The sequence below is a fragment of the Stegodyphus dumicola genome, chromosome 3 (genome assembly GCF_044657685.1).
Source record: "Stegodyphus dumicola isolate Sdum_Otavi_A_Nest chromosome 3, ASM4465768v1".
Classification (NCBI taxonomy): Eukaryota; Metazoa; Arthropoda; class Arachnida; order Araneae; family Eresidae; genus Stegodyphus; species Stegodyphus dumicola.
The window spans coordinates 167,398,081-167,423,171 of NC_140770.1; the positions used below are offsets into that span (position 1 = coordinate 167,398,081).

At 33.0% G+C, this 25,091-nt stretch overlaps 1 protein-coding gene across 4 annotated transcripts in view; it reads left to right on the plus strand.

Annotated features, from left to right (window-relative positions):
* eIF3e (eukaryotic translation initiation factor 3 subunit e) overlaps window positions 1-25,091 on the plus strand; it is an 84,351-nt gene that overhangs the window by 25,997 nt on the left and 33,263 nt on the right. For all 4 annotated transcript variants that reach the window (XM_085813589.1, XM_035352268.2, XM_035352260.2 and 1 more), the window contains exons 5-6: window positions 145-249; window positions 18,647-18,772. In XM_085813589.1, the coding sequence (XP_085669715.1) occupies window positions 145-249; window positions 18,647-18,772 (231 nt within the window). The remainder of the gene's footprint in view (window positions 1-144; window positions 250-18,646; window positions 18,773-25,091) is intronic.

Here is a 25,091-nt window from a genome sequence, read left to right on the forward strand (position 1 = left end):
TAAATTAGCACAAGTTATAATATATATATATATAATTTTCCATTTTATTTGCATAATTAAAAATTTATGTTGAAAATATTTATTTTGTAACATTATATTTGTATATGTGTGTGTATGCACTATATTTTATTATTTACATTTCAGTTTAACATTGAATGTATGGATTTTGTGTACATTTTTGCAAAAAGTCAGTATGAATGTGGAAATTACTTATCCGCTACAGAATATCTGTATCTGTATCGTTTACTGGTAAGCTTTATGAATTTTATTTTGTTATTCAAGCTGATTTATAATTTTAGTAGTTCTGTATGGATATGAAGTTTTTTTTTTTTTTTTTTTTTTTAAACTACTCAATGCTTTCATTTAGAGGTTGTTTTTATTACAGTCTTAGCTAAGAGCCTTTTTAGATGAAAAAAATGGAAGGAAGGATTAAAATACAGAATTATAGTATATTTTGATAATATATGTAAATTATTCATCATTCTCTAATAATACAAATGTGAAATTCAGAGATTAAACTAGTGTAACTAATATTGGTTAATAATAATTCTTACGTTTCTTCTCTTGTATGTCTACCCTGGCTGTTTTAGCATATTCAGAAACTTTTCATTGTTAGTAATCTCATGTTGAAAGAAAAATGTTATTGAAACGATTCTTTAAATAACTTCCTTGAAATATATAGTGAGATATACATTACAATATTTATTGCTGTTCGGGTTTTAATCTGTTAAGTTTTGCAGAAAACCTGCTAAATGTAATGTTGCCCAAGAAGTGATAATACTTCTATGTTACTGTAATAATACTGTTGAGTGAAATATTTATTTGATCTGATCTAAAGTTTATTCTACTGGCAGCCTTATTTTTTTCACTATGCTTTTTCACATTAAGCTTGAACACAGAAATTTTGTAAGTCTTTATTGTTGAATATCCAATATGAATGTGTTTGTGGTGATCAAATAGCCCCACACAGTTATTTGATTCTTTTTTATGTTTCTTCTCATAAAGAGAAGGACTGTGTGTTTTCATATTTATTTGACAGGTTTACTAAACAAAATTAAGTAAATTTTAAAATTTGCTATATAAACTTAAAATATATTTATTTGATCATTGCTAGGTATGGGAATGACAAAAGAGTGATTCAGTGCATAACCTAAATAACATTGTGTATTTAAGTAACAAGAAATTTCTCTGCAACTTGACACTCAGGAATGGAATTTTACAACAAAATAGGGTCGTTTGGATGAGGAGTAGTGAAATGAGCAAAATGATATGAGGCTCCATTACCTCATCCAGTTCAAGGTGCTCGTGTTTTGCTTTTAAAATGACTTGTTCTTCCATGGCCCATTTTATTATCAATATTTAGTTGTACAATGATTAATATTATTTGATAGTTGACTCTCATTTTTTTAATTCTCAGCTCTTACAAATGTTTTAGAAGAATCAGCTAAAGAATCAATAAATAGGAAATGCTCTAAAGAAAATTTAGAGAACATCTTTTTAAATTGTGCTAATTCATTTTTAGAGTACTTTTCAGTGTTAATTTTTTGGATCAGTTTTTATTCAGGTCAATCCGTGTTAATCCAGAGCATTTTATGAAGCCATGCTAGTGTTTACTAGTGTAAAAATCTAAATGCTGGCAGGCAGTTCTGACATCTTAGCCTTTATTTTTGCTTTGTGTCTGTGAATGGGTATATTACTAAATTTTATCTGTTTGATTATGCATGTATTAATTTATTGATTTTATTTTCATCATATTTAAAAGAACTTTGGCAAATAAAAGTTTTTTCCCCTTACTACTGCTAGTATTTTCTACTTTCTAAATTTTTAAAAAATTAAACACATAAAATAAGCCAAAAACCATATAATTTTGAGTAACAAAAAAATTTTTTGTAAGGTTAATAAATTTCGCCTCAAAATTACATTACAGCTGTTTTTTAATGATCTTTTCCTTACTTTATTTTGGTATATTTCCTCTGCACCAAGTGTCACCAGTTCTTGGCATAATTGTCTTTAGAACCATTGCTCATGCAATAGTATTTCCCGTCTAATCATATATATTTGACCATAATGAATTTCAGTTATTCAAAATCCATAATGAATTTCAGTTATTCAAAATTTTTAGTTATTCAAAATCCCATACTCAAATATTCATTTCTCAGCTATCATTTGTATTACTTCATTGCTATTAGATATCAGACCCAGTCTGTTAAGCACATGGGAGTAGTGCAGAATGATGCAATAAAGACAAAGGGGCACTGCCTGACAGCATTTAGATTTTTATTTGTTTCAGTTCATATGATGTCATATGCATTTTGAAGAAGAAATATTCATTGCAATGCTAAATGTCATATTTAATTTTATGCTTGCTTATGATTCTTTTTAATGCAGCATTTATTAATTACTGTTAGTTTTATTTAGTCCCTCACAAAGTTTTATTATTATTATTATTATTATTATTTCATAAAGGGAGGGGAAAAGTTTGGTTTGAACTAAAGATGTAGGGTAAGAAATAAACCAAAATCTGCCAGTAGGGCACCAGAAATTTATGTTAAGAGTTTAATAGGAAAGTGTCCTTTTTTTCATAAGTATGTTTTATTATAAAAAAGACCACCAGTGAAATTTGTCATTTCGGATTCCTTTTGAAGTCACATTGCAAAAACCTCCTGAGTTTTTCGCATTTCAAGGTTGGCTGCTATAACATTAATAGCTTCTGAATTAACATCTTACTGCTTTATGTAACTTAATTTATGAATAAATAATGCAAAGAAAAACTGCATTCAGCTATAGTGCAAATATGAGCTCTAAATGCTATATGGTGTTGAATGTTTCTTAAAGGCTAGTAAATATATATATTGTTGCATGTGTATGGTTCGTAATGGATTGAATGCTCACAGAAATAATGATAAAATTTATTTTCCCAAAAGAAACACTTTACATTTCTGGAAGTTTTGACAAAAGTATTTGTATAGTCTTCTCAGTAGGACAGAGCATAACCAGTAGTTATCACTTCAAACTACTAAGAACGTTAAACACAGCATGCAGCTAAAGAGCAAAGCTCATATAGAGATCTTTCAATACTGTGAAGTCAACTCTAAACTATAAATTGCATACTGTCTCTGGTCATATATAATTTTCCCTTAGTCAACGAGAAATTTCCGGTACCTTTCATTTCTCGAAATTACTGGAAGGCATATACAGTTACAGTTAAATATAGGAATAGATACAGTTAAAGTTACATAGACATTTAAGTCAATTATAGTTATGCAGGATCAGACTAAAATGTTGCCAAATGATTGTCACATTTGTTGACTTTTGCTGAATTTTCTCCAAATTTGGCAAAAAAAAAAAAATTTCTGGGACCATCACCAACTTGGCAGTATTTCGCCAATTTAACGACCCTCAGGGGGCTCACCTTAGTGAGTACGGGTGTGGCAATCCCGAGGTACCCTAGCCCTTCAGGAGATCATCTTCTTGGTGAGACGGGTGTCACGATCCTGGAGCCCCAGTGATCTATCCTCTTTTCCGTCTCCTCTCCTCTTTGCTGGAACTTTTTCCCTTCTCTTCTCCCTCGTGGTTTCTCTCTGCGGAGTTTGGGGCTCGTCACGAGAGACTGGAACAGCCCTTGTCTCTAGTCTTCGAGTGGGGAGAAAACTGCCCACGTGTTTGCCGTGCGTGGAGACCCGTGTCGCTGGAAAGGAGGGTCCTGGTAGTTGAGGGGCGAGGTACTGTCCCCAACACACTACTTTGGCCTCTGCTTCAGCTAAACGGGAGTCACCTTAGTCGTCCTCACGGGTGTCAATCGGCTGGTCACTAGTCCTTGTGTCAGTGGCTTGGGGTCAAGCTCTCGGGAGTACCTGCTTTCGGGAAAGCTGACTGTGGGGCTTCAGTTTGCGTATAGGTCCGGCTAGCCCTAACACAGGAATCTGTGTTCCCTTGTAGGGCTCCATGGTGGGCAGGGCCGTCGGACCCGAATTTGTCTCTTTCAAATATGGCTTCTCTTTTCATTCTAAAAAAAACCTGAATTACATGACACCAACAAAGAAATGGAAATTGTTGATAAATCTATTAACAAGAAGATACGTGCTGATGAAAATACCAAAGATATTGAAGTTACTAACAAATCCATTACCAAGAAGATCCGTACCGATGCAAATACCAAAGAATCTACTGAAAATCCTCGCTTCCTCGTTGTCTCTAGTCCTTCTGGTGAACTGCAAAAGATGTCTCCTTTTCTCGTAAGCAAATACATTCAATCTTGCATAGGTGAGCCAAAGAATATAAAGCGTCTCCGATCAGGAGACCTGCTTATTGATACCATATCGGCCACCCAGTCTGCTTCTCTTTCTCAACAAACCAAACTTGGAGAAATATCTATAACTGTGTCAGCACACAAAACACTTAATTCTTGTAGAGGTGTGATCTCGGAGATTGACCTTCTGTGTGTTTCAGAAGAAGAGTTCGTCTTCGAGTTAGCTGACCAAAATGTCTGTGGTGCTAGGCGGATCAAGATGCGAAAGGAAGGTAAGTTGATCGACACGAAACACGTGATCCTTACCTTCAACACGCCTGTTCTGCCTAAGAATATTAAGGCCGGATACTTAAATTGTCCTGTAAGACCTTATATTCCAAACCCTATGCGATGTTTCCAATGCCAGCGTTTCGGCCATTCTAAGACGTCCTGTCGTGGCAGCCTCACATGCGCCTGATGCTCACTGATTGGCCACGATTCTGAAAATTGTACCGCTGCGCCTCTTTGTATAAATTGCAAGGGTGAGCACCCAGCATTTTCACGCCTCTGCCCAAAATGGAAATTGGAAAAAGAAGTGCAGACTGCAAAGGTTACGAGGAACATCTCATATGCCGAAGCCAGAAGGTTAATACAAAGCACACAGCTATGACCATGTACATCTTACGCCAATGCTCTTAAAAGATCTCGCACAGTTGCCACCCAAACATCAGTTAGTATGCAGACTCCACCAAACAAAACTCAACAGACTACAAGCAACAGGAAGAAAGAAAACCCAACCCATACAGTACAAAATAAAGAAATAGTAATACAAAGCAAACCCAAAACTACCACACAAAAAGAAACAAATAAAAATAGAAGTTCCAGCAATAGCTCTCTTGATGGAATGGTTTCTGAATCTGCGGATTCAGACGGTATGGAATTAGAAGAGGATCTGGAAGTTCCCAAGCATCTACTTCCACGAAAAACAAAACAAGAGCACAGAAAAAACAAAAACCATTCATAATGGCCACCCTCATCTCATGGAACTGTCACGGTTTCCACCGAAATTTGCTTGACATCAAATCTATAATAAATGCGTATCATCCTGTGTGCTTAGCTATACAGGAAACAAATCTGAAACCAGAACAACATGCAAAACTTCAGAGGTTTTCTATTGTCAGAAAGGATAATCTTGCAGGTGAGCGTGCCAGTGGAGGTGTAGGTCTCCTCTCCTCACTGGATTATCCCTCAAATGTTCTTTCTTTGACGACATCCCTCCAAGTTGTCGCTACTCAAATAAATCTTCATATTGTTGTTTCATTTGTTTCTTTGTACTTGCCTCCAAATGAGCACATTTATCAGCAGGATTTAAATGATCTAATAGAGCAGCTGCCTGAGCCTTTTATCATAATAGGAGATTTTAACGGCCATAGTCCACTCTGGGGTAGTAAAGATACAAATTGCCGAGGAAGACAAATTGAGCAAATGATCGACGATCATAGCATTTGTCTCCTAAATAATGGGCAGGATACATACTTCCATGAGCCTTCAAGGACATTCCACGCTCTCGACCTTGCCATCTGTTCACCATCCTTGTTGCCATTTTGCACTTTTAGTGTCGGAAATGACCTGTACAACAGCGATCATTATCCCATTTTTGTATCTCTTGCACGAAGAGGAGCAAACCCCATGTCGAGACTCCCTCGGTTTATACTGGACAGGGCAGACTGGGAACTCTTCTCTTCCTCCGCAGAGCTCACAGAGGAAATGGTAGAAGATGTGCATATCGATGACGCTGTGGAAGCTGTTACTAATACTATTACTCAGGCAGCTATGCTTTCCATTCCTAGAACATCAGGAAAAATACTAAAATATTCGAAACCGTGGTGGAATCGCGACTGTCATGAAGCACTGAAAAAACAGAAAAAAAGCATGGGGTATTTTTCGTAGATATCCTACTCTGCGAAACCTCATAGCCTTTAAAAGAGCCAAAGCAAATGCACGAAAAGTAAGAAGGCCGAACCAAAGGAATTCTTGGATTACATATGTGTCGTCAATAACTTCCTCTACGCCTAGTAAGGCGGTTTGGGAAAGAGTTCGAAAAGCATGCGGAATATATAAGGACCACTCACTTTCCTTTTTGGAAAAAGATGGCCGAGTGATTAGCTCCATAGAAGAAATTGCAAATACTATAGGTGAGACATTTGCTGCCATTTCTTCCAGCAGAAACTATTCACCTGCATTTCTCACTATCAAGCAGCACTCGGAAATAAATCCCATCACATTCAACTCTTCCAAATCTGAGCCTTACAATAGAGCATTTACTATGGTGGAATTAAAGGGAGCTTTATTGCAGACACATAAGTCTTCTCCGGGTTTTGATGGCATAAATTACGAAATGCTAAAGCATCTGTCCTATAAGTCACTGAAAGCCCTTCTCACTCTTTACAATAGAGTGTGGAAGGAGCATACTTTTCCCAGTGTATGGAGGAGAGCTGTTGTCATTCCTATTGCCAAGCCAGGGAAAGACCCAAGGAATCCCTCGAACTATCGGCCAATTGCTCTTACCAGTTGTGTTTGCAAACTGTTTGAAAAGATGGTAAACAGCCGCCTAGTCTACTTCTTGGAAAAGAATAATATTATATCGCCTTATCAAAGCGGTTTTCGAAAGGGGAGAACAACCGTAGATAACATGCTCCTCTTAGACACATCCATTCGAAAAGCTTTTGTCAGAAGAAATCACCTTGTCTCAATTTTCTTTGATATAGAAAAAGCTTATGATAAGGCATGGAGATACGGTATACTTCGCGATCTTCACGAGAGTGGCTTGCGCGGCAACCTACCAATTTTCATTCAGAATTTCCTGAATGCTAGAACTTTTCAAGTAAGAATTGGTTCTGTTTTTTCGGATGTTTTTCAACAGGAAGAGGGTGTGCCTCAACGCTGTGTTCTTAGTGTAACGCTTTTCAGTTTAAAAATAAACTCTGTACTAAAAGAACTTCCTCCCACCATTTAGGGATCACTATATGTAGATGATTTACAGATTAGCTGTCGAGGAGCAGACATGAGATACATAGAGAGGCAATTGCAGATGGCTCTGAATAAGATCCAAGATTGGTCAGACAAACAGGGATTTACTTTTTCGAAACAGAAAACTGTGTGCGTACACTTTTGTAGGAAGCGAGGTCTCCATCCTGAACCTGAGTTATATCTAAATGGTACAATTATTCCAGTTGCGCCCGAAGTAAAATTTTTAGGAGTGACGTTCGACCAGAAATTGACTTTCCTTTCTCATGTTTTAAACCTGAGAAAGAAGTGTCTAAAAACACTAAATATTTTAAAAGTGTTGGCGAACACCTCCTGGGGTGCAGAGCGTTGCTCTATGCTTCGCGTTTACAGAGCGCTTATCCGCTCTAGACTGGATTATGGCTCAGTTGTTTATGGATCCGCTCGGTCATCTGTTTTGTTAAAACTGGACCCTGTTCACTATCAAGGTTTGCGGATTTGTTCAGGAGCTTTCAGGACTTCTCCTGTACAGAGCCTATATGTTGACTCTAACGAACCATCACTTTATCTGAGGCGTGAGCAATTGTCCCTTTTGCAATATTTTAATATTCTATCCCAACCTGAACATCCCAATAAGCTATGCTTACTTGATAATGAGTGTAACACATTATTTGAAACACGTCTATCCTGTGTTCCTACCTTTCTCTTAAGAGTTCGCCCTGCCATTGAGGAACTTTCCCTCTCTGATATGCGCCCCCAAGCAGTACAGAATTTTGAAATCCCACCTTGGGAAAATGTACGGATTCAGCTTCTTAATGTTTTTAAGCATCATGCGAAGGCAAGCACTAACGAGGTCATTTACAGACAACTCTTCGCTGAGCACAGGCACAAATATAGCAGTTATCTTCCAGTCTATACAGATGGTTCAAAGTCAAAAGATCATGTCGGAATGGCATTTGTAATTGAAGATCACATGGAGGGCAGACGCTTGAACCATGCTTTCTCTGTCTTAACATCCGAACTAACTGCAACATATTATAGTCTTTTGTACATCTCAAGGCTCTGCCACAAAAAGTTTATAGTTTATACAGACTCTTGTAGTGCGCTTAAATCATTAGAAGCTTTTTCCCATACTCAAAATCCAGTCATAGTGGATATTCTGAAGTTACGTATAAACTTAACGAGTCATAGATATGATATCCTGTACTGCTGGGTTCCCGGCCATGTGGGAATAAAAGGGAATGAGCTGGCAGATATCACAGCGAAATGTGCTGTTGATCTGTCCAGTCGCCTCATCTCTTTTGGAGACATCTGTTGTGAAGTCAAAGAGAAGATCCGAAAAAAATGGCAGCAACTTTGGGATGTTCAGCTTCAAAACAAGTTAAGACATGTAAAGCCTAGAATTGAGCATTGGGAATTAACTAGAAATCGTAAGGAGGAAGTTCTTTTGACTCGCCTCAGAATTGGTCACACTAGAGTGACACATAACTACCTTTTAAAAGCTGAGAATGAACCTGTTTGCTCATATTGTAATGTTTGTCTATCTGTTCGTCATATTTTAATTGAGTGTCCCTGTTTTAACAGTCTTCGTCAGAAATATTTTAATAGCTGTGACTTACCTCTCGACCGTTTAATCGGAAGAGAGTTCAATTGTAATTTATTTTATTATTTAAAAGAGACTGGCTTTTATTACCAAATGTAATTTGTTTTGAAAACTGTGTCTTGAATTTTAATGTGTGCTTTTAACTTTTGTTTATATGACTTCATCCTCTGGATTTGGTAAATTTATCTACTTGTTTTTATTTATTCAATTTTAATGTTATCAATTGTTATCATCCCATCTTGTGTTTGGCACGTTATAATCATCTTTGGTTTTTGCGCCATAATCACTCACCCTCACCCTCGCCAATTTAACGAGCTAGCTGTTTTACCTCATTGTTAAATAGATTTGCCTTCGTAAACCTATTTTTTGGCATAGCTTCACTCTCATATTACATTATACAAAATTTATAACAATACTGTATTTTTTGGAGGGAGGAACTGGGTATAATATGTATTGTAAATACAGTAGATGGGATTTGATTTAGCATAATATACAAGTTATAAAAATATTAACAGTGAGTTGGAAGTGATGGTATAGGTAAACATACAAAATATTTAAAATACAGTTGTGGCTTTGTTTTTTCTGCTTGATCACAGTTGTTAACTTTCCTCACATTCAGGTTTTTCTAGATTTCTGTTGTTTATTAATGTCATTACTACTGTAGTTTATTAATTATAAGTCAAAACTACTGTAGTTTATTAATGTCATTAATCTTGCTATTGCTTTCCTGTCACCCACCAAAGTGCCTGAGATTTTTTCCCCCTTTGGTAACAAACCAAGATTTCTGTATTAGTATTTCTCTCTGGCCAACCATGCTATTAATACTTTACATGTATTTTTATGTAGTTTAATTTGGAGAATAAGTTTGTTTGTGCAAATTAAATCAACATTTAAAACAAGAATACACGGTACTTCTTTATTATAGCAACCCCAACTACATTTGGCGATTTTAGATTTGTGCCATGATCTCAGCTATAATTTCACCAAGCTTGTGAAAAATAAACAACACAATATATAATAATAACAGTAATACTAATATGTTGTTTCATAGTATATTTTTAAAAATCCTTATCCTTATTATTATTATTTTATTGCATGTAGTTGTTCCAGTCAACAGCAGCACTTTCACACATATTAAGCTATTTGTTACACCATTTCATGGACATCAACTCCTCTGCCCAAGAATACATAAGTTTAATGGCAACGACAAATGATATTCTGCAACTGCTGAACCAAATCCAACGTGGAGGCCAATCTTTTTTGCAATTTTTAACATTGCACCTCTAAATGGTTTCGTCGTTAACATTAAGTTTCATGTGGCCATTTTCGCATATTCGTTTTTCAGGCAAAAAAAAAATACTTCTTTCTTGAAAAAATGATATGATATCCACTTCATTATTTGTAGATTAAAGATTATTAATGTCATATTCACAAAAAAGAACAATGAATTTATTTTGAAATAAATAATGTGAATTCAGAAACCTTATCAAAAATGAATAATATAAGAACACACTGTGAAAGCAAAAATGCAGCATGCTGCTAATATGCAAATACATGTCGAGGTATAAGAAATGCAGGCGATGCTAATATATGATCATGTGGTGAGGTATAAGAGCACACAGCCAGATTTTAGCAAGATATCTCCGTTGTTTAGCAATTCATTCTCAGGGCTGCTATAACAAAGAAGTACCACATGCACTTCAAAACTGGGGGTGAGTGATTTTGTTTATCTTGCTCTTGTATTTCAATGGGGAAAAGTCAGATTTGTAGTTGTACACTTAATTTATTTTTAACCGATGATTTAACAATGTTTATATATACCAAATTATGTGCTGTTATGGATAAAAGCTATGCCTAAATATTATAATATGTATTATCTGCTATCACTGTTGTTATCTCATATATTTTCTTCTTTTTTTTCCATTTACTGTAAAAAATTTTCTCTTTTCTGATGGTATTTGTTCTATGGCTCTGCATTAAACAAGCGTAACCCTTTTTTAGGTAAGGCCTGAGTAATTGGAGATTAATCGTAGCTGCTGTAATTTTATGTTAACTTTTCTAATTCTTTGGAATTTAGTTTCTAAATTGAATTCCTACTCATTTAGAATATTTTTTTAAAGTAAACTCAAGCAATGGTTTCTGCATATTTTATTCAATATTTATTAACAAAATGAAAATATTGCACAATTAATGCAGTTGTTGGAATGTTCTGTGAACCTTCACTAAACTCTCCTTACAGGCATATTGTTCAGTCTAGTTTTTAATTACATTCTCAAAAATATTATTTACTTTTAGAGATAATTATTATCAGAAGTTTCTCTGTATCTTACATTGTTTTTTATATTATTTTGCTCATTTCTTTTATTTGTTAACTTCTGTTGCTACAAGCATTACTCCTTTATTATTATTATTATTATTATTATTATTACTAACTTTTGGATTATATTATTTGGTATTTAGTATTAGTGCAGCCACCTTAGTCGAGGTCGCCGAATTTACTGTTTGTGCTAAACTCAGGCAACCGTATTCAAAACAGTTCTTCATTCAAACAACGTTGTCACTTTCATATGCATTCTTTTTCCTGTATGCTAAGTTGAAACAGTTTTTATAGACAAATTGTGATATCTTATGTTATTAGCCCAAACAATTTGCCCAGAAGGGCTGTTAATTTCGTTTTGGCATTTTGCATTGGTTTACCACAAACAGCATTTCATTTTTCAAATTGTTGCCACCAAATATTATATTTAAAGAAATTAAATAATAAAGAATCTGCACGAATGTATGCATTTTTGTCACACTGTGAAAAAACAGTACATAGACACATCAAATTTTGAATAACATAACTCGAATCCAGTCAAATATGGACATCTGGAAGCCCATATTTGTTTTATTATTTATTTCATTTTTTGCAAAACTTTAAGGAATTTTTGATTAACAAACTCAACAATTTTAAAACAACCACTGAACACTGTATGGGGGGAAACCCCTTTTTTTCCCCCAGTGCACAAGACTGTGTATCAGATATTCTAAAGATATGCTCTTTTTTAATTATTTTGTGATATTGCTGTTGAATTTTATGGCTTAACTACCAAGAACATGATATTTAATAAATAAAGGTAACACTCGAAACATTAAAAAAATGCCCCTTTGGGCATAATAAAATCTGAAAGCTTTGATTTTTTTTAAATATGTTTTTGTCTTAAATTCAATTTTAAAATATGTACTTATTGAATTTGCCATCAGTGGAAAGTACTGTGGTAAAATTTTTGGAGGAATATGTTGTTTTGCTATAAAATTGCAACTGTTTTGAATCTGACATGAAAGTGATTGCCACTAAATTTCCACCATATAAAATTGCACACACACACAAAAAAGTAATGGAGAGATTAAGAAAACTTTTGAGGAAGTAAAAAGGCATTAAAAAATTGTATGTGAAAAAGTTATTTGTTTGCTAATGAAATTGCTATCAAAGTAATATTTATGTTCTTTAATGCAAGAGAAAAGTAAATAAGTATACTATTTACAAAATCACTAATAATAATAATTTCCCTCCCTCCCATTCTAGATGGATTGTGCCATTATGTTCTGTGCATGCACATATTTATTAATAGTTTTACAAAAAGGATAAAATTAAATTGGATTTATTGAAAGAAAATTTGTGTTATTTAGCCTCCTATTCTTCACCATGTTTTCTATTTTTAATGCAAGAAGAATCTTTACAATTGCTTAAAGTCTCCTTATTTGCCTCTTGTGTTTGCTCAGAATGTAAACAAGCAAACTATAAAGCTTAGTTTTTGAACCAATGTTTAAAAGTTGTAGACAAGTAAATATTTTATACATACATGTTATATCAGGATTCGTACAGTCCTTAATTTCAGCCAAAATTGGCAGAAGTTCCTTAATTTTAATTATCTAAAATTGCTGTTTGTTTTTGTGGCTGCTATTTTAAATGTGATTTAGCATTTTGTTGGAATATTTTTGGTGATCCACTGACAAATATGGTTATCTTTTGAATGGGTTCATGAGTTATAATTTGTTCCTATTTCTAATATAAACAGTGATGATACTTGAGTTGCAAGAAATGAAATATAAGCATTTCAAAATTATTTCATTTTTGTCTAATGGAGCTCTTAAACAATTTTTCGCTTTTAGGAATGTGGATTATTTTATTAAACGGTTCTAAATTTGGCAACTTATCAACATTTTGTGATTTTAAGATCAGTTTTTATAGAAAATTTTTAATTTGGAGATCCTCCTTTTAAAAAAAAAAAAAAATAAACACTATATCATTGATAAAAGTTCATTAAAATAATGGTCATATATTGAAATTATATTTAAGAAATAACCTTAAAATAAAAAATTTTCACTTTCATATTATGAAGTCACATTACCTTCCATTTTGGCTGGACGGTATAGTGGTTAAGGGAGCCGACTGCGATACCATAAGGCTCAGATTCGAATTCCAGAGAAAGTGGAGATGTAAATTGACTGGCCCCTCATAGGAGGTAACGGTAGCCACCTGTAATGTGTCTCCACAATAAAATGGCCACCTTAGATGTAGCCAATGCTGAAAAAAAGGCCCACCAATTCGGGAAGGGGGGACTTTCCAGGACGCATATAAGCAAAATGTACACTGCTAGGACAACAGCTTGAGTTTGGCCAATGATAATCCAGATGAGGGTAACCATTAACTCCGCCCACATGAGTGATGTCACATTTCTGACGTTTGTTTACATTCTGCTGTTCGGCGTTACGAAGTGCGTTTTTTGAATGAAAATGTTTTACTCTGCAATGTAAATTTGCTCTAGTGATGCTATTTTTTAAATTTTTCTTTAAAGTATTATTTCCTTACTGTTCCAGAAGAAATATAAATTTATGTCTCAAACTTTACAAAATTTCTCTCTATGTGCGTTTGTGTATTTATATATATGCATGCATGTGTATATACACACATGCACACATACATATATTTCCAATATATAATCATGTGAATTATATGTATCAATACAGGTGTCTGTTATGCATACAGATATGAGTGAGTGTGTGCGTGTATTCATTTTTCAGGATATCAGATTTCTAGCGAATAATCTAGAAAGTTTTTTTCTCTTAATTTTCCACATCTTCACATTCAGTTTTTTTAAATAATTAAGATGAAGGTATTCATATTTAATATTTCTGCACAACTTGATTTATCACTTAAAAATGCATTTATTTAATCGTGGATAAGGTGGGATGTCAATTCCAGTAGTATATGATTTTTAATAGTAGAATAATTTCTATAAAGAAGCTTTTGTTTATTTTTATCTTTTAATTCCTCTAAAAGAAAATTACTTAATAATATTAGAAATAATTAATCTATTACTTCTTAAACGTCTTAAATATGTTATTGGAAAATTTTCATTCAATAGCTTTATAAATTTTTTTATGCAATATTTAAATTTCATAAGAACTAGTTGTTGATAAATTAATTTCCATTGCTTTCTTTATACATTTAGTTTAGAATTCAGTTTTCAGTGCATTTAATTATTCTCCTTCATGGCCCTCCATGTACAGCCCAAAAGCGGCTGAGCGGTAAAGTTACTGGAATGCTGATATTTCAATATGAGTTTGACTCCAGGTGGACAGGCTGGCTGCTTGAGCAGTTACCTGGTTTTCCACATGGTAACATGGATATGACAGTTTTTCCCATAGAAAATCCTCCACAAAGACATCCCTCCCACACAGACCTTGAATGTCAATCCTTGCACCACAATCAAATAAACCAAACCAAACCAAACTAACCCTCCAATCAAAACAGCTCCTCAATAGAAATTCTTCATATCTGTCAAGCAAATGACATTCACTAATGTAATTAATTCTCATGATACACTCTAAACCAAACTCCGAAGTTATTAATTATGCTTACACAAACAGAGCACTTAATACAAGATTTTGTCGATTAATTCTCATTTTTAGAAATAGTTGAATAAATTTCTTATCTTTAATAAATACAGTGAACCCTCTCTAAAATGACCACAGACAGTTTTACATGATTTTAATTTTGTGTAGAACGTTTCATCTGAGAGATGTTCAGTACCAGAATTTATTTGTATATTGAGGAGAGATAGTCAGTTTCAGAGGTGATAACAAAGAAAAGGTTTACCATGTTAAAATGATAATCTCTTCCTAACTTTTTGCAGGGTTTTTTAGTTTGATTTATGTGATTATGGCAATGCCTTGAGGGCTATCTGCCAAAGGAGAGAGATGCCTTTGTGGAGGACTTTCTAAGGAATATTTGTTTATATACACGTTACACATGGGGAAAACCATTAAAAATTCCATGTAGCCAGCCTATTCGCGGGATTCGAACCTCAGACCGAACTACCAGTCTTCAGCGGCTTTACTGCTCGCTGCTGATGGGTACCTTTTTTGCAGGGAAGGAAGTTTTTCTAAATGTAGAACTTAACATACCAGTCTAAATAGTCCATGTTAAGATTTGATCTAGGAATAATGTTGAAGCTGAAATTAAAATTATATAAATTTAAATGAAATGCATGTAATGTGAATCTCAAATTTAGATTCCTGCGATGTGATTTTTTTTTAATGTAAAGATCAGGCTCTGGTATATTGATATATATATACATATACATACATAAATTTTAAATATAGCATGAAGTTTTATATTTGAGTATGATACTGAGCGCCGCCTGAGATAATCACTGACCTGACTTTGTTGTAAAAGTCTTACAGTGTTACTAGTCATCCTGGCAGAAGGGAATATTTCCTCTGTGTAAAAATATAAATATTACATGGGCATACAAGGCCTGTGTATCAAAGATATGTTGATTACAAACATGGTCTTGTACAAATTACATAAATTCATGTGTACATTTAAACATTATCTGAATTCATATTTACAATACTTTTACTGATATAATCAAAGTAAACTTGTAATTCATTTACACATTGACTGGATTTTCAGTATCATTTAAACTACTTTACAATATTATTTTTATCAAGTACATACAAACTGGATAGTAATATGCTTACATTACAATAGTTTTGCTCTTACAGTCCTGTTACTATTCTACGGGGTGAGCTATTTTTCTAGTCTATTTGAGTATGATACTGAAAAATGTTAGACATATGAGAAAATAAATATATGTTTTCTTCACATATTGTGGAATATTCGTTTAAATTAAATCGTTATATACAGATATATGAGCATATATATATAAACACTTTCATTCCGAAAAACTAAATACACATTCGAAAAACGCAGTTCATAACGCCGAACAGCAGAATGTAAACAAACGTCAGAAATGTGACATCACTCATGTGGGCGGAGTTAATGGTGACCCTCATCTAGATTGTCATTGGCCAAATTCAAGCCGTTGTCCTAGCAGTGTACATTTCGCTTATATGCTTCCGGGACTCTTTCCATTTCGGCAACTTATTATTCAATATTTCGAATCTTAAAAATAAACAAGGTAATAAATGCTATAAAGCACAGTTTATGAAACAATTTTTTCATGGTAAGAGTTTTTTCCATGTAATTGTCTCAGAATATGCATGCTTCCTCTATAAAATCAGTTTTACACTTTTTTCTTCTGGTTCCCCCTCCACACACTAAAAATATTACTGCCTTTTTCATGTTACAGAATTGGTAGGGGTAATTTTCCTTTGGGATTTTAGACATTACAACTTGGAAAGTTTATAAGGATTTGAGAGCAAGATTTATAGACCTATAATTCCACAAAAATGTCTTCATTGTATTAACACATAATGAATGTATTTTACAGAAAGTTTATGATGAATTTCTTACTTTTTGGAAAACAATGAAAACATAATATTTGACTGTTTTATTTCTTTTATTGGAAGTCTGTTCCCTCCCCCCCCCCCATGTTTATCTTCTCTTTATTTTCTGTACTTTTCACTAGACACAAGCATGGAAAAATATCAAAAATGCTTCTTATCTTATCACATGGACAAACATTTATAAAAATGAATTTTCTTATTAAGAAATTAACAATTTAAAAGATTCATCTGTCTCAATGCATCATACACAGGGCTGGCACTAGACATTTTGCCACCTGATGCAATCTCTCTGTGGATCCTAAATTCTGCTGCTTGATGCCATTTTAAATTCTAAAAGCTTTGCCGTTTCTAGATTTTGTTGCTTGGTGTATCACTAAATTCTAAAAATTCTGCCACACCAGCTCTGGAACTGGTCCTTACCAAATATCATTTCATATTTATTCAGAATGTTCATATTACTAAAGAATAAAATTAGTGGCTTTTTCTATTCAAAACACATTTAGTTTTTTAGAATAACAGAAATATTTAATTAAATCCAAAAATTAAGAGGAAATGTATAAGAAACTGAATACATAAAGAGAATGAAAATTATTCTTCAGAGACATGTACAGTTATTATTATGTAATTGAACCAGTTGTTAATAATTTCCGCCTTTAGTATAACTTCCGTTTTTCATTTCCTCACCAGAATGCAAATCAATTAGATATTTTTTAAACTGAGGTTTTGGGATTGTAAGGCTAAAGTTTGTTTCTGGCTTCTGCTACCATGTTGCATTAGTTCCTGCAAGCTCTGATAATTTTTAATTATTCGTCTTTGTGTTATCGCTGCCGATATTTGAATTTGTTATGATCATAGAGTTACTGAATCAGCTTACACTGAAATTAAAATGTGTAGTCTTTGACTACTAGTCCGTATCTTTAGTTTGAATTTGACTGTTCATGTTTAATTACATCACCACAAGCTGTAGTTGATTTTGCTAGCATAAGAATATGCTTTTATATTTTAAGTTCTTTTTAAAACAGAGGTTTATTTAAACCTTTATCTGAGTTTGTTGTTACCTTCAAACATAGCAATAATTTGCTTCGTCTGTCAGGGGTGTTAGACTATTCAACTTTTACCAGATCATGTAAAATCTCATAGGTATATTGTTGAGAGATTGACAAATTAGGAGATAAAGAGCTCAGAAACTGGTGAGAACACTGATTTGCTTATTGAAAAACATAAAATAAATTTAATAATAAATAAAGTAATAAAATAAATTTGCTTTTTCAAGCCAGATTTGTTATAAGTATAGTGTAAGTAAAACTGAACTCTTGGTGGTAATTTTAAAATGTTATGTGTAAAACTTCAAATTATAACATAAATTTCTTGCAGTTGATAAAAATTTATCTTAATATTAAGTTTTTGTATTATTGTTTCTTTTCCCCGAGTTATGGCAACATGAAAAAAGGACAGTTCACTTTTCAAATTGTTGCCACTTGCCACCAAATATTAGAACCCTGCATTATATTTACAGAAATTATGAAAAATCTGCATGTATGTTTCTTGTATTGTGGAAAACAAGACACTAGAGACATTTAATCTAGACTAGAGACATTTAATCTGCAGTGCGCTAGATTTCTCTTCTGAATTCTAAAGATATGCTCTTTACAAATATTTTGTGATATTGCTGTTGAATTTAATTTTAGGGTTTAAGTTGCTAAGAACATGGTATTTATTAAATAAAGGTAACACACAAAACGTTGGGGAGCGGGAATGCCCTTTTGTTGGTAATATAAAATCGGAAAGCTTTCAGACTTTTTTTTTAAAATAAGTCTTTAATTCTTGACACCCATAAAGTTGAATTTTACCAAATATATCCTAATCTGTGATAGATTTTTCATAAAAAAAGATAAATATTAAAAATATTTTTAATATCCTATGCATATGTTTATTACTGTAGTTTTGTATTACTTATATCTTTCTGAAGTTTAATAATGTTGCTTTATAAAAATCATTGTTTTTTTGTGCAGGTGCCATCAACAGATAAAAACTACTTGAATGGAATGTGGGGAAAATTAGCATCTGAAATTTTAATGCAGAATTGGGATACTGCCTTGGACGACCTGAATCGTCTGAAAGAATTTATTGACAGTAATGTGAGTTTCCCATACTTATTTTACTGATAGTTTGATGTATATTATCTAGATATCTATATTAAACAGTCTTTAAATCCAGTCTGTCTTTCAAAACTGGACTGTGATTTTAAAATTTTTTATGAATTTAGTTGAATTCTGGTATACATAGTCAAAATATATTAAATGTTCTCTTAAGAGGTTGTGTGGCAAAACATGGGCTTTGAAATACACCTTCTGAGCCATATGTTAATCATCCTATAAAATAAACTGACCAATTATCATATGTCCAGCTATCAATTCCATCACGTGCTAAAAGAAGGAATTACTAAACAGGATCTATTGTTTTATGTAGAAGTTAATTCCTAATTTGTGAATCTGATGCTTTACTCAGCTATATCACTAAACAGAAGTTACAGCATATATGTTAACACATTTTTAGAATAATTTGGAGCTATTTAATTAATATTTAAAATGCAGATATTTATTATTTTTAAGTATTCAACCTGATGGTGTATTTTCTGGACTGTGACTTTCAATGGTAGACCTTTTTATAAAATTTCCAAAGGTATTGTTTTCCATTCTTCTTTAATTACTTTCCTGAGTTCTTCAGTCATAGTTCATAAAGAGGGAAGGTTCTTTTCAAGATGTGAAAGGCACGGGTAAAAATGTATTGAAAAGGTGTGCTTTCAGCTCCTTTGACTGCCTTCATTTTTTCAAGGAATACAGCAGTAGCTCTCAAAGTATCAAAATAGTATTCGTAGTTTTGTCTTGGTTAACAGGGTTTTGCTTTGGAAGTCATTGGGATAAAGAAGTGAAATATTTCTGTAAATATCAGGCAAAAAACATCTTCTAGAAAGCATGATGAGTTGATTTTAGCACTTTTTCTCATTTTAAATTTTCTGTTACAGTAAAAACCTGTAACAATCATAAATCCTGTGTAAAAACTTTCTTAGTGTGCAGGCAAGCCTCCACATTATTTAAGCGTCAGGTGTGTTAATCACAACCACAGGATGGCAAGTCAGAATGTAACAACCGGTTTCTTGCTCTCTTCTGCTGCTGGTGTTCGGAGTGTAGGACGGCTTTCTGGTTGTTCCTCTTCTGCCAATGCAATGCGAGGAAATGTTTTTTTCCCTGCCCCTTCTTCTTTGAATGCTGCCTGATAACATCATGGAACCTTTCGTAAGATTTTGGCTTGAAGGTACAATGCTATAAAAGATTTCTCCAGAATTGTAGAATATTGCTGCTGTTAATAATTCTTCTTTCCAGCCACATTATCTTTTTAAGATTACTCTGCTTCGTAAGTAAGCAATGCGCATGTGTTTTCTGTTCTTCGATATAGAGACCAAATATTATCGTTTACCGAATATGCTTATTGACGGCCCAATTTTTGGATGGTTCCAACTTCTACAGAATTTTTGTTTCATATTGATGGATGAAGATTGACTCTGATAATGATGAGTTCAGCGTTATATTAGTAATGTGCATCAAGTCACTTGTTAGATGTTCCGGGTGTGATTCTGTTTAAGTACCTTGCATTCGTCTCTCTGGCAAATATCTTATTTGATCTTTAGTGCTTATTCTGAAATAGTGATGCTAAAATAAAAATAATTAATTTCCTTGTGATATTTGAATTATCGTGTTTGGGGTAAGTTAACTTTGATCTTATATTTTCCTTCACAGATCACACATTTCTACTCTCACATTTGTATGTATCTAAAGGTTATTGCGTTCACAATGCAATCTAAGTAATTCATCTAATATTACACTTAGCATTCTCAGAACCTAACCTGTACATTTTTCCTCATTGTTTTTTGATAATATGTTGTCATTTTTTCAATTGTTTAGGTAAAACACTGCTGCATTAAAAGTCATGCTAAATGATGTTCATAAAGGGCTGCACAGTATTTTCTATATTCAGCCACATACCTTGACAAAAGCCAGTTAATGTGCTTCTCTCTCTTCTTCCCCCCCCCAACTTCCTTGTACGAAGTAAAGGAATTCTGGTTGTACGAAGTAAAGGAAGTACTGTAATCACAAAAAAATTCGGGTATCATATTTCATTGGAAATATACATTTCAGCCGCTTCCAAATTCATTTCAACTTTTGTGTGTGTGTGTGTGTGTGTGACATCTGTATGCATGAACAGAATAAAGAAATTTTTTTATAAAACAAATTGTAAAATGGATTCAGAAGGGATTTTTCCATAACATCTGTACATATATACATATGTATCTTGCAAAACTCGAAAAACGATTAGCCATAGAGTATTGAAATTTTGTGTCTAGGATTGCTTTAACATCTAGTTGTACACTGCCCTTTTTTATTGCAATTGGCAGTACAAACACATATATATATGTAACAGCCAAAGCCCGAAGTTCGGCTGGCTCCCTAATTAAGTGGCCAGTTTGCAATTTGGCTGAGAGGTATGGTCAAAGTTAGATGTACTTGCAATTAATATTGCATATTCTTCTTTCACTGGCCATTTCACAAACTAGCCAGGATTCTTTGGGCAAAGCTTGATGTGGTAAAGGCATTTCAGTTTAAAGTATTTATATTATTCTCCCACAGGCTGTCCCATGACTACAGCAGATGTGACTAGTATGCTGGGTAAAGATGGTGACTATTCATGATGATCATGTGACTTAATATGCGCAGGAAAATAAAGTTTATACTCAATTATCATGGTCGCTACACACCATCACGTCTATTTAGTCACTAACTACGCTCGATGCAGTTGCCGTACTAAGTGCTCAACAAATCACTATAAATGCAGGAAGAACCAACTGTTGTGTAATTCGGAATGCCATATGAGTTTATTTTGTTGTGATGAAAGCCGTAGGTAATTTACTATATTTTATGAGCTTAACACTGTCGTAAGTGATTTTCATCATTTATATTTAATAAAATGTAAAGCAATCTGCTGACTTTTTTTTCCGAATTCAGCCGATTTATACCATTTTGCAAATTCGCCGGCCAAATTCTGAAATCAAGAAAAAGATCAGACATTGGCCGGTAAATTTACAGTAACATTGGCTGCTTTCCAATTTGGTGAATACTTCCCACTTTGTCTGTAACATACATATATATAAGATATAACAAAATATGATGGCTGCTTTAAAAAAGTAATTGGCGACCTTAAAATTAACATTTTAAATTTGGTGCTCTTCCCTGAAATTCATCTGTTCTCCCAAATTTGAGATCTTTCGACATTACATAACACTGCTTGGAAAAAGTAACTAAAACTAATATTGACCAATCATAGCTTTTTTCTAGAACTGCACCTACTTTGATATAAAACCTCTGGTGAGCTAATTATGTCATTAATTCTGTGTCGCCTTCTGCTAGTTTCTACCTTGCTAATAGCTTCTCGCTTTGCTTCCCCATCTTTAAAATGCTTCATCATTCTTTTTAGAAAACATCATTTTTTTTTAGTTCTTGGAAAAAGTAACTAAAACTAATATTGAGCAGTCATAGCTTTCCTCTAGAATTGCACCTACTTTGATATAAAACCTCGTGAGCTAATTACGTCATTAATTCTGTGTCGTCTTCTGCTAGTTTCTACCTTGCTAATAGCTCCTCGCTTTGCTTCCCCGTCTTTAAAATGCCTCATCATTCTTTTTAGAAAACAAATGTGTATGAGAAGTAACTGTATGATTAAAAAGTATGTTGTCTATGAGAAATTATTTTAGTGTGCCTGGAAATCTGGAAATAAAAATGATAATTGGCGAGACGTCTTCCTCTCGGGCATCATGACTGTGCTTTGAAATTGACGTATATTTATTCCCATTTGTTTACCCAGCTTAGAAGTCCTTAACCAGCCTTTATTTTTACAGTTGTTAGTCATAGTCATATACTTCCAATTACAGAAGTGTTTTAAATGATGAAAATATTCATGTTTTCGTAATGTCAAATTTAAAAAAAAAAAAAAAAAATTAACAAAAAATGAAATCTGGCAATTAATGCGGTCTCTTGATTCCTGTAATTATATACAGGAAAGTTTTATATTCATTATGAAAAAATAAAATTATATGAAAGTTGACTCCCATACAACAAAAACTGAATGGGATATATAATTTAAAAATTTGCAATTTTTGATATAATGAAGTGCAGGAAATAATGTGTATCATGTAATAGACCATACAACGAAGTAATGCAGCATCCACATCAGATTTTTTAAAGTAATAAATCCTTATTTTGTTTACTATTTCTATAACCGTGTTTAAAGATTATGATTGATTTCTGTGTCAACAGATTTTCTGTTATTGTTTGAGACCTTATTTGAGAAACAGTACATACTTTTGAATATTTATTTGGAGCTTTTATTCCATTTTAAAGTTATAATTGGTGGTTTTTTCACCTACTGATTTATGTTCTTTATTTTGCATTTAGAAGTTGTAATATTATGTGTTTCATAACAATTTTAAATTCTGGCATATTTCTCTTCGAAAGGGCAAAAGCATATCCTTTATTCCACTGCTTCTCTACATGTGACACTTGGAAAAAAAGAATAAAATGTTTCGAGATAGCAAATAATTTTCAAATCATATACACGTTTATGGAAATTTTTTATTCTTGAACATTTAATTTTTTCTAACTGTTTATAGAAATAGTTCTAAAAACAGAAGGGAAAAAATTCAATATTAATTTGGCACAAGTTAGTTCCTTGAGCTATACTTTATTTGAAAGTGACTTTGTGAGATAATGCCTTTTTCATTCAGAAATAATGATCCCCCTGCTTAAACAAAAGTCGTGAAAATTTAAAAGTTATCTGCCAACATATTCTGATGAAACCTTAATTCATATGCCTTAAGGGGCATAATATTTTAATTTAAGAACAGGGGTTTGTGTGATCCTTAAAAGTACTTAAAATTACCTAGGTTTTTTTTTGGAAATGATTTTTGGTCCTTAAGTCCTTTTATTTCATCCATAATCGATAAAAGTCCTTAATTTTAGTCATCTGATGTTTCTATCTGCTTTTTTACCACTGCCATTTAAGTGTAAATTAACATTTTGGAGGAATATTTTTTGGCGATGCATCGACAAATGTGTATTTGATGGGTTAATGTTGAATTCTTTCTTATTTCTTAATATAAATGGTGGATACACGAGTTTTAGCATGACACCCTGCCTTGATTGAAACATAAAAGTTTCAGAATAATTTCTTTTTTAGAATGAAGTTTTGTTATTATGTGATGCTAAATTTAGCAATTTATCAACATTTTGATGATTTTCAGATCAATTTGTGTACAAAATTTTTTATTCAGAGATTTGCGAAATTTTTATGTTCTTCATTATATCGACCTCCAGAATTGAATTACTAATCAACTGAGCTGTTAACTTGTAGTGAAAAGTAAGAACTCATAGCGAGATGTGGGAATATCTTGGTTGATTGGCAATTCAATTTTGGGGGGCTGTTATAATAAATAAGTATCAAATTATATTGACAAATAACAATAAAGTAAAACATTTTTATTTTCTCCTGCCATATTTTAAAGTGACATTACTTTCCATTTTGGGGACATAGTAATGTTTGATTCTGAAAAATAAACAAGCTAACAAATGCTGTAAAGTGTAATTTTCAAAACACTTCTAAAAATAAAAATGCTATTATAATTATTTAAAAATAAATTTCATTTGTCTTCCTTTATATTTTTTCATGATAATAGTTTTTTTCCACATGTAATTGTTTCAGAATATTTAAATGTATATCAGTTTTCTCTTGAAAATTCACTTTACACTTCTCTTTTCTGAATTTTGTTTTTCAAAAGTTTTCTAGCATTTTGCCCTGACAGAATTGGTAGGGAAAATTTTTCTTTTGGATTTTAGACATTGCGATTCGAAGGGTCTAAAGGCAAGATTTATAGACCAACAATTTCCAGAAAAATGTGATGAAATTCAAAGTATCTTCATGGTAGGGTGTGTTTTATAGGAAGTTTATGATGAATTTCTTGCCTTCTGGAGAATTTGTAGAAGAACAGTGAAAACAAAATTATTTGAATTTTCTTCTTTTGATCCTAGAAGGCATTCTCTTAAAATGTTTATCATCCTTTTATTTTCTTATTTTTCCATTAGATGCAAGCATTGAAGCAATCAAAGAAAGCAAAGAAATTGAAAACCAACAATTTAATAAAATGGTTATCAAATATGCTTCAGTGCACCATACATACCTTAATGCCTGCCTAAGTTTTATTGCTCGGTGCTTCACTAAATTCTAAAAACTCTGCAAGACTGGCTGTGGTGCTGGACTTCACCTTATATCATTTTATATTTATTCTCAGTAGTCATACTGTTAAAGAAATAAAATTAGCAGTTTCTTCTATGCATTCTAAGTTCCAACAGT